Below are 15,956 nucleotides of genomic sequence, written 5' to 3'. Positions count from 1 at the left end.
AAAAACACTTTCATTGACAAAGTTATCAACTCCGACAAGCAGCATTAGAGAAGTTGTTGAGTGATGTGACGTGGGACATCAGGTCGAACGGGTCTGGTCTGATCGGATCGGGTCGGGTCTGGTTGGGCCGGGTCTGGTCAGGGCCCGGTCGGGCCGTTAGTGTTGAAGCTCCTTCAAAACAATCATCTATTTATTTCAATAATTTAATCACATCCTATTCCTATTGGGTTGTTATATTTTACAAGCATATCATCTACAGCAAACTTTGCACTCAAAACAGTGACTTCTCAAAATAAATAAAACATCTGTTAACTCATAAGTTAATCTAATGTTACATTCAAACAACATGCTTTGTAAGCAGATAAGAAACCACATATGGAGGTTATACTTCAAACATATGCTATGAAAACATCCCGATTCTAGAGTCATTTTAATCACTTCATTTCACTTCGGTAACGGCCGCAACTCATCTTTATCTTTTTCCAAGGTAACAAACAACTACTCATAAGTGGCCGGGAAGGCGCCCTCTACGTCACAACAAAAACAGCATCGCTCACGTGGTTGGTCTGTTTCTGCTATGTGAGCGCAAAATATCAAAGTCTCCACAGAAAAGCTCCCACAGCAATGGTGTGTCCGGTGGATGCGGTCCTTAAAGGGTAATACTTAAATTGATACACACACACACACACACACACACACAGGCTCACAAAGTGTGACCATTACATCTTACATCCTCTATCTTTATCTGCACAGGAAACACCTCTGCAGTGGCTTAGGCACACACACACACACACACACACACACACACACACACACACTGTGTGTGTGTGTGTGTGTGTGTGTTTGTGGTGGTCACAGCTGCGTGAAGGAGCTGCGGTGCCTTGCCTTGGTAATTCATTCATCAGTCAGACCAAGTTTAAAAACACAGACGGCAGGCTTGATGGCTATCATGAGCATACTACAAAAACTGTGTGGAAGTTGTGGCAGGTGCAACAAAGGTTGCTGAGGGAGGGTGGGGGTCCTCTAGTGGCTGGGCCTCAGCACAGTTCTTCCTTTTGTATGACACTCTGTCCACTTTTAATCAGGGGGGCCCTACTTGTGGGTGACTGGCGGTCTGCTTGTGGTCTACTCGTGGTCACTCCGAGGCCTCCAATGATTCGCAAGGATCCCCTCCCCCCCTCACACCCCAAAGCCTTTCAACAGAGCACATCGCATTTCCAGTTTAGGACGTGTCCTTTCGTTTCCGGTCTTTTTTGTTGTTGTTGTTGTTGTCACTCTTTCTCCCCCCCCCCCCCCCCCCCCCGCATCCTGCGAACCTCCCCCCTCCTTGTTGCCGTGGTATCACCCCTTGGCGGTGGCGTCGGCGGTAAGGTTCTCCAGGAGCGTTCTATAAAAGTCTGAGCGGAGGAAGCGCGGGTAGGAGTCCCTCTCCATCAGTCCGTACACAATCTTCTGGGCGTCATCAAAGCAATACAATGTGGGAGCCTTGACGCTCCTCTTGATCTGCTCCCGGGTGTGGTGGTCGATGTTGATCTAGGAGCAGAGTTGGAGACTGTTAGCGCAATGGAAAGATACAGTCCTTTGGAGACAATGTTTGGGGTGGGAGGTGTTAGAAAATGTGAAATAAGAGAAGCTTAGACTGAAACGTGACCATTTCTTTTAAGAACATTGTTGCGAAAATCTTTTTTTTTTATGAGATTTCACCACTGTTACCTCTTTGGGAGATTCCGCTTTGATGAACTGCTCGTAGATCTTCTTGGCCCTGGAAGACATTCGGAAGGAAGACTTGATCTTTTTGTAGTCTTCGCAGGTGAGCCAAAACTCAATATTCTCGTCGCTGAATTCCGATTTGAGGAAAGTTCGGAAAGTAGCCAGCCCATCTGCAGGAATTCACACAAGGACCCAAGATGAATAGTTCAAACAAAACTTCAAGACATTCTATTTTTTGTAGGTTTTTTATCAAAATATGGGGTTCCCTCCAAAATTGGGAATTCTTACAAGTAAGTATTTAATCCCCATAGAAACCAAACCTACATTTAGATTCCAGGAGCCTTTCCAGTGACTGTGACCATTGTTGGGTATCCTCTAAACTTAGCCTGCTGGGAGAGAATATTGGATTAGAAAGTTGCAGAATCACGTTTGGGCTCAAAATGTAGTCCCAACAGCATGAGAGTTCATGTCACCATAACCGTCTGATAAGGGATAATACTCCTGATGTATAAATAAAACGGCAAGTTTAGACAGGTTTAGTCAATGTTCTGCGTATGTCAGTGCGTGTGTGTATGCATTCCATGCCAAAGCAAACATAGTTTCCTAGTTCATTTGAATCTTTACAAAATACCATAGATGGAAATCATAGGCTCCCGCTGGCTTTTTTTTCACACTGAAATGTATGCAAAACAGTCAATAAGTCTCTTTACCTCTCGGAGCTCGACGTGTGTGAGAACATGCACTGCAGTCGGCACATAAAGTTCTTTCCACTGTGTAGAGATAAGAATTATATTAATATATATCCTTCCTGGATTTGCTGCTGTATATTTAGTTTCAAGGGAAGTATGTCGGGCATTTAGTAATTAGAAAGGGGAACGCGGGGCATAGTGAGGGCAGATAACATTATTTTCTTTGCACTATTTTCAGCAGGTAGTACTGAAAGTACCAGGGTTAGCTGCTGTATATTAGGAGTATATATCCACTGATACATGGTTCTGTTTTCTTTAGGGTGCATCCAAGTCTCCTGTTACTTTATCAGGATTTGACAGGCCTGTTCCTATTTAGCTTTAAGGACATCGTAGTCAATTCAGTTCATAACTTTCTCAGCAACAGATATGAAAACATGTTAAATATGGTTAAAAGACTGATTCATGTTCAAACTAACACCATTTCTGGTGGTTCTTTTCATTCCAGGGCAGGATAACACATTTCCCACATTACACATTAACAAACACATGTTGCAACAATGAGGCAGTGTGAAAAATGTAAAAATACGAGCAAAGAAATCAAACAACAGCCATGAGGCGTTGACTCACATGTTCCCGTTGTGCCTCCTGTCATCTCCATGTTGGTCCATGTTGAAGATGTCCGTGTCGAGTGGTCCTCCTCCCACACTTAGACTGGGCATTGTTCTCCTCCGTCCGCACTGTCCCACTTCTCCTGCTGTCTGCTGCCCCTCACGCTGCAGCCGAAGAAACGCACCGCACAACACCACACCACACCACACACACACTCGCACACATACACACACAAACACACTCACGGATAGGGAACCCCCTCCTCTCCCCCCGCCCACCTTACGATGACCAGCCTCTTTATACCCAGGTCTCCCCGTCGCCAAGGGGACTGCTCTGGGTTACCTAAGCAGAAAAACCCTCCACTCAGACCTCAGATTAGGCTAGTGAGAAGGAGAGAGACAGGGAGAGAGACCAAGAGAAGTAGGGAGGGAGAGAGAGAGAGAGAGAGAGAGAGAGAGAGAGAGAGAGAGAGAAAGATAGAGAGAGACAGAGGCTGTGAAGAGGAGAAAAAAGGAGGAAGAGTTGGTGCTGCCCAGAAAAAAACACCAGAGGAAGCACGCTTTTACTCCTACTACACCTCAAGCCACTCCACCCGCCCCCACCCTGCTTCCCTTTCCTTCTCTCTCCTTCTGCCTCCTCGGTCAGCAGCAACAATAACCTATTGTCGCACGGTATATCTGCAGCCCCCCCCCCCCAACCCCCTGTCCCTGCTCGCCCTCCATCTTGAGTGCCTGGTCTCCCACCCCCCACCCGCCCCCCCCCCCCCCCCCCCTTCCTTCGCTTCCGTTGCAGAGCGGACCCAGCGGGCGGAGAGGCCCCTGGCGGAGCGGCGTGGCCCTTGGCTGATAACGTGCTGCGCAGGGGCCATTTATTTTTAGGGCCGGCTGCACAGATGCAAATGACAAGTAACTTTGACTGCAATAAGCAAATTCTGACCTTTGAAGGGACGCCTGCCATGTGTTCTTTTGGGGGAGCGGGCCACACAAGATCCAAAGGGCTGATAGTTGTCTCTGTGTGCATGTGTATGTATGTGTGTATGTGTGTGTGTGTGTGTGTGTGTGTGTGTGTGGCTGTGTGTGTGTGTGTGTGTGTGTTTGTAGGTCTTTCAACCATGGATGGTGTCGCTGAAACAAATGGGGAAACGGCAAATTTGATTGCAACAGTGCATGGAGGCAACAGGAAATGAGCAACATTCAGTCCAAGCCTTTATTTTTTTTAGTCACCCAAAAACACGGATGTGGAGATAATATGGGCTTGGAAGAAAAGTAAGCGAACCATGTAATACCTTCTACAGGAGTGTCCTCATATTGTTAAGAATACCCAAACCAAAGCTTTAAAACATATAAATAATATGAATGCAAGTTGACGACGAAGTAACATAATTAATAACAACACAATTTATCCTTGAAAACACCCTTGGGCCGACCGTGGGCTAAGCAGCCCATTGCTGGAGCTTTCTGTATTTTGCCCAAAGACGGGAAGAAGCAGTGGGGCATAGCAGTCACCAAAGTCACACCAAACAGTGTGAACCAAAAGAGAGTAGAGAGAGAGAGAGTGTGGGAGAGGGGGGGAGGCGGCATTGGGAAGGGATATCCGGCAAGCTCGGTTTCACAGCCGCCATGGTCATCTCTCCACTAGCCTAAAGCAGCCAGGCCTAAGAACAGCTGTGGACCGTGGGGGGTGGGGGGGGGGTGAAACTCAAGATCACGACAAAGACGACGTGGTTCTCTGATTTGCCGAGGTGGCGTCTCTGTTTTGCAACACCGACCATTACCGCCACCATGGCACACAGACACAGCAGCGCGCCACATACATGACTCACTTCCCTTGCACGGGCGCCATGGTAACCGTGCCGGGCCCTGAGAGAGAAAACACAGCGGCAGATTGCGCTTGGACGAATAGCACGTCCACGTGTGATGCAACGGGTGTTGCATGCAGGCGAGAACTTCGCTCCACTGCGAAGGAACGTCCATGCCTCTGGGACACCTCGCCCGACCCCCCAGGGACATCGGGATGGTTGTGTAATAGGGATATTTTAATGCACTCAAAAATGTGTATCCAAAATGATTTGCCTGGCATGCAAACCGCAATATCACGTCCAGCACAAGGGCGTTGCTGTGGTGAGGCCACGCGTCGGGTGGGGCTGGCCCTTAATGGCACCATACGTTGGTCGTTGTGTTCGAAAGCCAGACTTATTGGAAAGGCCATGCTGTAGTCAAGACTGAACACATTTCACACATTCAAATTTGTGACATTATCGCAGGTTTTATGTGGCGACTGCAGAGAACGCAAATTAAACAGATGTTAGGATCCGGATTCATCCACTTCACAGTGACCGAATCTCGAAAATGTCAAAAAGTGTATTAATATACATCTCAAAGTCAGTAAATAAACTCCAAGACTCCAATAAACTCCAAGACCCACATCCCTACCATTGTAGGGGTCTGGTCTGAATCCTTGAAGTCCGAGTGCAGTGGCAGTGGCTTTATTCAGCTGGCCGTAATGTGAGTGTACACTAATAGGTCACAGCCTGGCTACGTGAGTGAAGGGTTATTGGTCACCTACCTATCACTTTAAGTAAGCGCTAAATGTCCAGACATCAGGGAAACTGTAAGCGGAACTGATTGTATTCTTTGACGAGCTTACCGATTGATTAAATCTTCCAGGCGGACATAAAAGCTACCTACTGTATGTCATCCACCACTGTCATCGACAACATTTTGCCATGTCTCTATTCCCACTTAAAATAAATGAGACGTTCACTGATTACACATGCTCCAAGCGTTTTTCCTCCTGAAATGTGATGCAGCAAGTTGGAGCTTACAGTCTGCATGGGATGTGTGTGTGTGTGTGTGTGTGTGTGTGTCTATGTGATACAGCACAAACCGTTCCTCTTGCGTGCTTTTCTCTGCAAAACTGTTATACACCAAGAGAGAGTTGAAAGTAGGTCTCTGCGACAAGAGGCCGGGCTGCTCGTGGGAACATCAGAGCCCTATTCTTGGAAACGCTATGACCAACTCTGGCCCTCCTTTCAAGTTCAAACATAAATAAAGTTGAATTTGTTCCTGTAACACTCAATCAATGTGTGGAGGAGCTAAAGGGGTAAACTTCACGTAATTGGTGATAGCTTCAGAGCTATCGTCCAGTATTTCACTTTAATTCTGGAATTGAAATACCGTGAATAACTAAACAACTTTACCCCAGATCCTAAACGGTAGATAATTATTAAACAGTGGATAATTGTACAGAACAGTCAGTTATCACTAATTATATTAATGATGATGAGGATGATAATGACAATGATGATTATAAATCTTTATTTCATTTCTGTTGAATAATAGTAACAGAACATATGTTACATGACACAAGTTAACACAATTATTATTGTAGATTTTTATTTCTTGTATTTTCTCCATACTTTCTCCTTTGGTGATTCTATGGTGATGGTGATGTGGTATTTACCTAACAAGGGAACACATCGAGAGGTCCGTTGCGGCCGCTGCGCCTGGTGGCTGTGTGGCGTCTAGGCCAGGGTTCTGGGTCAAACTCTGGCTGCAGTTATTCTTAGCTCAGCCACCATGTCCATGTTAAGGCCTAACTCTCTGAAATCAGGCCATTTACAGAATTCTGTCAAGGGCATATGGAGATGGGTTTTTTCAGCTCTCTAATTTTCTCTGTCACACACACACACACACGCACGCACACACACACACGCATATACACACACACATGCACACACATCCGTAGTTACTGGACCCCTGTTGTCATCCATGACCCTTATTAGCTGAAGACATGGAAATGTCTGACATGTGACCAAAACAGAAGGTCCTGGAAACGTGAAAGTGTGGAATACACGCGCACACACACACACACACTTCTCCCATCTTTTCTGTGTCACAGAAGAGGACAAAATTAAACATTTCAGTCACGACCTCCTGATTTATTTCTGAACACCAAGGATCCATCAAAACGTTCGCACACACAGTTCTTTAAAGCGGGGTTGCAAATGAGTCCAGGTTTTATCGGCTACATTATACAAAAATAATGAAGATTGAAAACAAAGTAGCCCTAATTGTAACATTAACCACGCTTGGTTTGACATTAGCAGAATCCATTCACATCGCCTACACAACATCTCGACAGTTCAGGAAATTTTTTAATAACCGTTTTCAAACTTGACTCATAGCAAACATCACTAAATCCCTTGCTCATCTCCATCCCTATCTCCTGTGTTAGTTTGGTAGTTATGCTCTCTCACAGTACTACCTCTCTCCTATCCTGACACATACTCAAGCTTTTCAGTTTTTCACCTGCCTCCCCCCTCATCCTAACCTTCATGATCGTTCCATCGACATTTCAATGTATCGTATATTTATTTAGATAATAAAAGTGGCCTTAGCGTTAGCTTTTACTTGAAGAGAAACAACATCTTAATCTTTATTTCAATCAAAGTATTAATTTTGTCACTAGGGTTTACATTTAATTTCATTTAAAATCAAATACCTTAATTCCTGTTAATTTTATCACAACCAAAATATATGTAAACAATAGAAACTGTAATGAAAAATGTGTATAATAATGCCCCAAATAATTTGTCGAATACACAGTTTAGTGGAACTAGGTTGCCCAATCAATTTGAAGAACAGATTCCAAGAAAAGAAATCCAAGAATAAATTCCCAGAATAAATTCCAAGAACTTTGAATAATAGTCCCCATTTCTGGCCATATTTCAGTCATATTTTCCCACACACCATTGCTCAGCCTGGGTGGGTTAAATGTACCACACAGTGCTGGTCTTGTGCCTCAGACTGTGGCTGGCACCGGAGCGCAGGAAGCGGGGCCAGGTGTCCCTCTCCATCAGCAGGTAGATGCTTCTCTGGGCCTCGTCGAAGCTCCAGGCTGGGGGCCGCTGCTCCGCCAGGAGGCCCTGGATCTTCTCCCTGGTCAAGTGGTCCACGTTGACCTGCAACATATAACAAGTAGAAGCAATTACAATAAAAAGTTTTATAGATGACTCAAGCATGACTTTCTTTGACATAAGCTTATGACCATGCACACACACACACGCACACACACACACACACACACACACACAAACACACACTCTCTCGTTCTCTTTCTCCCTCACAAGAGACAAGCTGCTACTAAGTATGCAGTCGGTGGAGTTTCCCATGTGTGTTATACTCGTGGCAGGTTGCCGGTTCTCTCCCCCCCCCCCTACTGACCTCTCTCCGTGCGTTGGGGTGAAGGAACTCCTGGTAGATGTGTTCTGCCTTCCAGCAGCGCTCCCCTGGCAAGCTGGTCTGCCTGAAGGCCTCGCAGGCCAGCCAGAAGTCCACGTTCTCCTCACTGAACTCCGAGCGCAGGAAGGCACGGAAGGCGGCCAGCTGTTCTGTAGTGGGGGGGGGTTGTACGTTATTTGTTGTTTATTCTGTGATGAATTGTCGTTTGATAAGTGTTTGAACAGAAGATAATGAAGCAGAATAATTTAGATAATTTCAAATGCTTCTGTTTTCTACTTTAAATCCATTCCGTAGTTGCTTTATTGTTGTGAGCATTTCCAGAGTGACCCAGAGTGAATAAATACAAACACCCACACTGACATATGCACCATGTCCATGAACGATCACTTACTCTGATCTCTTAACATTGCCTCCAAGCTGGAATGGAGTATGCTGTCCTCTCGAGAGCTGTCACCAGGAGACATATATATTACATATATAGCATACATATATATTATACTAATACCAGCCTATTTGTTTGTATATTTATGTATTCATATATATATATATATATATATATATATATATAGAGAGAGAGAGAGAGAGAGACAGAGAGAGAGAGAGAGAGAGAGAGAGCTTTCCTTGGCCCGTGGAGCCTACCTGAGCGTTGAGGGACTGGCCTTAGCCTGTGTGTCCCTCACCACAACACACTGAACATCTCTCCTTCTCTTCCTCGGACTCAGAAGGATATCCATCCTGGGAAACCAAAAGAACAACTCTTAAGATGCTTCAAAATGTAGAATATATCAAAATTATATATATATATATTGGTATTTATATATATATAGACGCAGTATAAATATATATATATATTTATATTCACGATATACAGACAAATACACTGACAAACAGATGTCAACACAAACAGACAGACAGACAGATGTCTATATACAGACGGACAGACATGCAAAAAGACCGACAGACGGAGAGACAGAAAGACAGACAGGCAGCCAGACATAAACATAGACAGGCAGACGGACAGACAGAGAGACAGACATATACAAAGACTGACAGATGGAGAGACAGAAATACAAACAGGCAGCCAGAGGTAGACAGACAGACAGACAGGCATACAACCCTGTTCTAGTGCACTTTGACCTAATAAAATGTGACAATGCAACACTACATTTAATAATAACAGGGTGGTCGAATATTATGACGTTTCACACTTTGAAGGTGTGCCAACATCATCTGGTTAGCGTATGCTAAAAGCATCGTACAACTGTATTATCCTGAACTAACACATCCACCTACCGTCTGGGATGCTTTGCATTCTGAATGAAATCCCTAAACTCATAAATCCGGATCTTTGAAAACAAAAGTTTCGGCATCTCTACATGGCCAGGGATATGCTGGTAGACCGATATATTGTTTGTGAAACTGTCCGAACACGACTGGGTAACCCGTTTCTTTAGCGCACGGGGCAGGAAAGGTGTGCAGTCAATGACGCTCGTGGGGCCTGTTGGCACATGTCAGGAGATAGCATGGAGGCTGACTGCACATTTGACTCACTGTCTTAACATGCAGCTGGGACTTTGTTTTTACACTGTCGGATGGCCTGAAGGGAATTATTGGTCAACCTAGCGTAGTGATACGTCAAATGTGTGATTCAAATACAGAATACAATACAGAAAAGATGAAAAATACTGAAAAAAAACAGGGCCTTCCTTACTGTACATGAGTTCTTTTTTTTCTTTACGTTTTTCTTCATATCCTGTCCAATTCTTGTATGACACACACAACCTTTGAACTTCGATGAGTGGTACGTGTTGTGGCAATCTTCAAAGTAAGGCAGACAAAGGAGCGAGATATAAAGAGCTTAGAGAGAGATAGAGAGAGACATACAGAGAAGCTGTTGAGTGAGCTGGACCATGTCCTCTTTTTTACTAGGTCTGTCGTTCATAACTATACATTGCTATATTTTTGCTATATTTACAATAAGTATTTACAACACATGCTTTCCTCTGGTTGCATTCATGTAGCTGCTGAAATAACAGTGTCATGTGATAAAAAAATAAAAACAACATATAACACCTTAATAAAACAGCCCATACGTGTTATATGTTTCTATCTTGGCAAAGGGTTATGCTAGTATGGAGTTATGGTAGTATAATAGTATGGGGTTATGGAAGTATGGGGTTATGGTAGTATGATAGTATGGGGTTATGGAAGTATGGGGTTATGGTAGTATTGGGTTATGCTAGTATAGGGTTATGGTAGTACTGGGATATAGTAGTATGAAAGTATGGGGTTATGGTAGTATGGTAGTATGGAGTTATGCTAATATGTGGTTATGGTAGTATGGGATTATGGTAGTATGGATTTATGGTAGTCTGGGGTTATGGTAGTATGGGGTTAAAGTAGTATCATAGTATGGGGTGATGCCAGTATGGGGTTATGGTAGCATGGGCTTATGGTAGTACGGGGTTATGCTAGTATGGGTACCCCATTATGGTAGGATGGGGTGATGGTTATATGCGTCAGTACGCGGTTAGCAAAATTCCACCAAAGTTTAAATTCAACACAGAGTAAGACTGGCAATTGTGAAAACTATGCAGTTATATCTACTTCAAGTATTTACAATACATGTTTTCCTCTGTTTTTTTGTGAAAATACACTCATCAACTCCCTTCTGAAAGCCTCATGCACACGCCAAGTGGCAGATTTAGTGTTGTAAGAGGATGTGGCGGGGGCTGCGGTCAGCATACGAAGAAGGGAGCATCCTTTCACACAACGGCACAAAGTTTTTGGCGGTCCACTCCACCCTCAGGTTTTTGGCTACTGGCATGTTTCAGTAGGATTAAGGAGATGTAGGAGTTTCCCAGCCCTCCCTGAGCTGTTTGATTCCTGCAGTATATTCAGTTTGTTTCCATACACCAGAACAGACCGATATTAAGATGGACTTCCAATCCAACATCATGGGAGCAATAGACTACAGTCAACGTCCGACAATGAATGCAATCATGTAAACAGAAAGGGAATGCACTCGCCGTTAGGGATTTTTACACTACCAAGCTGGTACAGTCGTGGCTTGGCAGATGTTACAATTTCACTCTCTTGCCTGTATAAAACCAAGGGGGTACTGTATATTCCCCCTTCATCAAGGAGCCGGCTTTCTTGGAGCAGGCAGGACTACGCACAGAGACCTCTTTAGAATAATTGGCATACTCTGAATGTTTATTCATATTTTGCATGTGTAGCAGCGTAGAAACCCTAGTTGAACATAGTGCTCTTGAATGCAGCCCGAAAATGCTCCAATCCCCTAATCAAGGCCCTTATTTAAGGCAGCTGTGTGCCATTGTGCCTCAGTATGGCTCCTGTCTCGGCTGTGGCTGTGGCAACCATCTTTAGGATAGCCCCCTGTGATCGCATGAGTTTGGACTCATTCCCTCAAACCCGTGGTGGTTCACCTGGTGCTGTTTTGCTATACTTTAGTTTTGCTATACTTTAGTTTTGCCATATTTTAGTTTTGTCTTAACGTTGTTTTGTTTTGCTTAACATCTTTTTGTGCTTAAAATACTTTGGGTTTATTGAACCAACTGGGGGTTAAATGTTTGTTTTGATACTGTATTAGTTATTTTTCTTTAGGCTGGAGCTGGGGGCCAAACTGTAGCGAGGCTAGGCATCCATGGTGAGGTCCCTTCACTTGCATGCGAGTTAAAGGACTGGGATACAATACATTTTTCACCAGTTTTAGATTGCAGTGACAATTGATGTGAGGCACTTGAGGTGAGTGGTAGCACCCTTAGGCACTCCTCGGCGTAGTTTGCCTCTCAGCGGTTGGCCTCAGCTTTAGCCTGGTAGGTTTTGTTTTTAATTTGGACTGCTATTTTAGATTGTGATTTTTAGACTTTTTATATAAAATATCTTAGCTAACTGTAATAAAGAATATTTTCTCCTAATTTAGCTATCTTGTTTATTAATATTGCACACTAATCCTTATCCTCAGCAGTTTCAGTTTATGCACATTTTGATTGTTTCAGATTTAAATAAAAATTTGGTTTATTTTGGAATTCCTGTCTCTGTCCATTCAGTTTAACGAACCTGCTTGCCTTATCAGTATTGTCAATAATATTCAACAACACAAAAGTAACATACCATATTATACTGTATTTTCAGGGGTGTAATTCCCCTGGTGGCGTTGAGGGTTCCCACCTTAATTCTCCCCCCTATTGCCCTCGCTACACATGCAAGAATGAGTAGACTACATCTGAGTGTATGCTACAAACACGATTAACTATTTACAAGTGCAAAAACGCTTTTCATATTCTTTATTTTGCTGACCACTTGTTTTTTATCCCGAGAAAATCCTCGTCAGGAAATTTCCTCTGCTACTTTCTCATAGATCGCACCATCTTTTACCGTAAGTTAAATTTCTTTTACCTTAAGTTAAATGCGAATGCATCACCTTCTCTCCCATGATGGTCAGCAGCTTGCGGATTTCACTGTCTCTCCAGTTAGAACTACTCATGTTGCTACGTCATCAACATCTCTACTCAAGTCCTGCGCCTGGTTCCGTGATGCAGTCGAATCGCATTTTCATGAAAATGAAACCCCCAATATGTGTAGGGTTCGAGAGGGGATTGGGGTGCGATGTCAAGCTGGTATATATCCTCGGTCAGTGTAAACGCGTGGACCATGCCGGGAAAAAGGCGGGTATAAGACGGGCATATTTGGCAGTGTACGACCAAAGATCCTATTGATCGGCATATAGAGGACTTTTTCAGCCTTACGTCTTCCTTTCCCAGCCAGTTTGGCCAGTGTCTCGCTAATAGAGAACACTCTTTTGTAGAGATTTTTACTGCAAACCGCACTCACTCCCATAAACCTTCTTGGGTTTAGAAGGGAGCGAGGCAGAGAGTGTGTCTCCTACCTCAGCTGCAAATTGCATCACTTCCTGTAATGCTAGGACACCCATGTTGATAATTGTTGTATTAGTCTGTTGAAAATCTTTAGTTAGTTACATAAGTTACATAAAATAACACATAACAAGAAAATAATTTGAACAGCATTTTGTCTACGTGGTAGCCAGTATGCAATAGCAGCCTCAATAGCAACAACCATAGCAACCATATAAAAATGCAATGCATTAAAGTGATAATCTTGAAGATTTTCAAGTAAATACTGATGAAAGCCCTTGCATTTGCAGTATTATAAATGTTACAAACTAGGTGTCCCTTTCAACATTGTGACATCTCTGGGGGGAAGCATCTCTGGGGGGAAGCAAAATGTCTTGTTAACAAGAGTTTTCTTTACTTTCTGTATTTTACAAAAGGCGAAGTCGGGAGAAGAAGTAGAAAAACCAGGAATAAAATAATTAAGTATAAGTAAATAAGTAAATATTGCTTGTGAAAATGCTGGAAAGTTTGACACAGAAGAACAAAGACAAACTGACACAGAAGGAGGGAAACACACTTACTAAATGCACTAGGAGGGAAGAGGTCATATGGGACAGGGGAAAACAATCAACGCGACAGGGAACAATCACAGGTGGGAAACACAGGGGCAGGGAATGACGTTTCTAAGGAGCAGGGCGAGACGTAACAGGAATATTACCACTTATCGCAAAAAAAAGTCGCAAATAATGTCAATTTTCGACATTATTACACCACTTTAACAACAACCTAAACATCAAATACAATTAACAACAATTTTGAATATAAAACCACATTTCTCACTAGATATGTTACCATAAACAATCATAAAATATAGTTTTTTTTTCCACAGAGAATAAAAGGAATATGATTTTTTATTTTATTTTTTTATTTTAAAGTTTTTTACACTTGACGTATTGCTGGTTTCAACCAGCCGATCGGGGTGCTTGAGCAGGAAAACGTTCACCTTGCGAGTCGTTTAGATTGGAGAACAGGCTGGACAGTGGGGTTCACATATCCAGAGCTATGCGTGACCTCACAGTTAATAACAGGATTTCCTTCTGAGTGGGATCTGAACCATGATTATGGGATGAGACTTCATCTCTCTGCACACCAGTCGTGTTTTTAACTTGCATACTCGTACACCGGCAATGGATTTGAACAGAAAGAGTCATTCATTTCCAAATGCCCAAGTAAACTGAAGTCAATGTTCATCAGCCCCCTGATATGACCAAACACAGACACAGAGTAGATGGTAAAACATGAATGTTTAAAATCAATGTGTTGCAATGACTTTGCTATCATCGGTTTTCTCAGACAAACTTAACATCAGATGATTTATTGTTCTGAAGAATGGAACCATTTCTTTCTTTCTTTTTCACTTATTACTGAATTACTTACAATTACTTATCTATTCATATTTTGACACATTGACAGATTGACATTGACACATTACACACCCTGTTCTATTTCTGAATGTTTCATTTTTATAATGACACCTTTGTGCATACCTGAGATAACCGCAATACACTCGGCATTGCTTTTCTCATAGATCAGGTTTTCATTCCTTTCTTCATTAATTCATATAAAACAATAGGGTGTGGTAATGATGATGTGACTCCGAGATTAAAACACAGTAATCCATGTGGCTGTGCTGAAAGCATGCAGGAAGAGAAGAGTGGACGTCAAGCAACAAGAGAATCTAATTAGAGACAAATGGGTCAACACGTGTCACTCACATGCTCTGGTCCAGAAAAGTAATCTATGATGTGTTATAAAAAGAAGCTTGTATTATATTAAAATATATTTAATCCATGCTTTATAACTTAAATTCCCCCAAATGGGGGACTATTTAACATGCTACGTTTTTGTTGTTGATGTATTATTTTTAGCATAAAAGGTTTGTTTCCTCCTTTGGTTAGAGTTAGGGTTAGTAAGGTATTGACAGACACAAATACCAGACATGCGCAACAAAATACATAAACACACACACAAGCACAAAAGAAAAAGTCCCTGACAAAAATAAATTCTTTCAATTTCTTTTTTAGGACGACTTACAAAGAGTTAGGCTCCAATGGAATTTAATTTAATTGAGTGATGCTATTTATAAGTACAACAACGTCAAGGAAATGTGATCAGGAAAATACTGAAAGTACTTCTGAGACACAACAATAAAATCTAAATGTCCCCCCTGTTTTGGGCCCACTGATCTGGTTGTTGCAACAAGAGCACAGAACATAGCTTTCATAACAGTGCAGAGAATATTATGTGCCAACAGCAGATGTGTGTTTCATTAACTGATGGGCAACGTGTAAGTGTCTAAGTGGTTGTCAGGCGTGAGTTTGTTTAACACTTCCTAACGCTTTGGTCTGCATTAATGGGGGACTGGCTGGCACTTTAAAGTAACTCCCAACACTGCAGTTTATTAGTGTAATTAGCCCTGGGAATTACAGAGAGAGAGGGAGAGGTAGAGAGAGAGAGACCCTCAAGTAAAAGCACATTAGTAAAAGCACATTATGTCAAACGTCTGGTTCTCCAGAAGTTTGATTTAGGCTTTTGATATAGTGCACATTGTTGACGATGACAATCAGGACAGATCAATTCTTGTCCTTTTTCCCCTTTATATATAATGCCAGATATTAGGTGTCAAACACTTCAAAACAAGCATAAAACAAACAAGATAATTTGGTTGTCCAGACAGGGCAGATCTAGTCTTGGTTAACCATAGATATATATACTGACTAGATATCGCATTCGGCTTCTAAGCATGCGTCAACAATGCCGCCATCTTG

General features: G+C 42.8%; 2 protein-coding genes across 3 annotated transcripts; both read right to left on the bottom strand.

Annotated features, from left to right (window-relative positions):
- Positions 1-1,315: 1,315 nt before the first annotated feature.
- On the bottom strand, positions 1,316-3,616 carry LOC311353536 (regulator of G-protein signaling 21-like). Of its 2 annotated transcripts, none has more exons than XM_084473455.1 (5): positions 3,027-3,616; positions 2,421-2,480; positions 2,035-2,096; positions 1,714-1,880; positions 1,316-1,533 (listed from the first exon to the last, which is right to left on the bottom strand). In XM_084473455.1, the coding sequence occupies exons 1-5, from the start codon at positions 3,116-3,118 to the stop codon at positions 1,342-1,344; spliced, it is 573 nt and encodes a 190-aa protein (XP_084329581.1). In that variant the 5' UTR covers positions 3,119-3,616; the 3' UTR covers positions 1,316-1,341. The 2 variants fall into 2 exon arrangements, with proteins under 2 accessions (XP_084329581.1, XP_084329580.1); XM_084473454.1 differs by having other exon boundaries at positions 2,035-2,099; positions 3,027-3,613.
- A 4,163-nt stretch (positions 3,617-7,779) lies between these two features.
- On the bottom strand, positions 7,780-9,621 carry LOC311353537 (regulator of G-protein signaling 21-like; the record flags this gene model as incomplete). Its single annotated transcript, XM_084473456.1, has 5 exons — positions 7,780-7,971; positions 8,234-8,400; positions 8,643-8,698; positions 8,891-8,986; positions 9,545-9,621. 5 exons carry the CDS (start codon positions 9,619-9,621, stop codon positions 7,780-7,782), a joined length of 588 nt encoding a protein of 195 aa, XP_084329582.1.
- Positions 9,622-15,956: the final 6,335 nt, after the last annotated feature.

The sequence above is a fragment of the Micromesistius poutassou genome, assembly GCF_964030765.1.
Source record: "Micromesistius poutassou genome assembly, chromosome: 9".
NCBI lineage: Eukaryota > Metazoa > Chordata > Actinopteri > Gadiformes > Gadidae > Micromesistius > Micromesistius poutassou.
The sequence above is the reverse complement of the archived record's forward strand: the minus strand, read 5'-3'. Positions and strand labels throughout refer to the sequence as shown.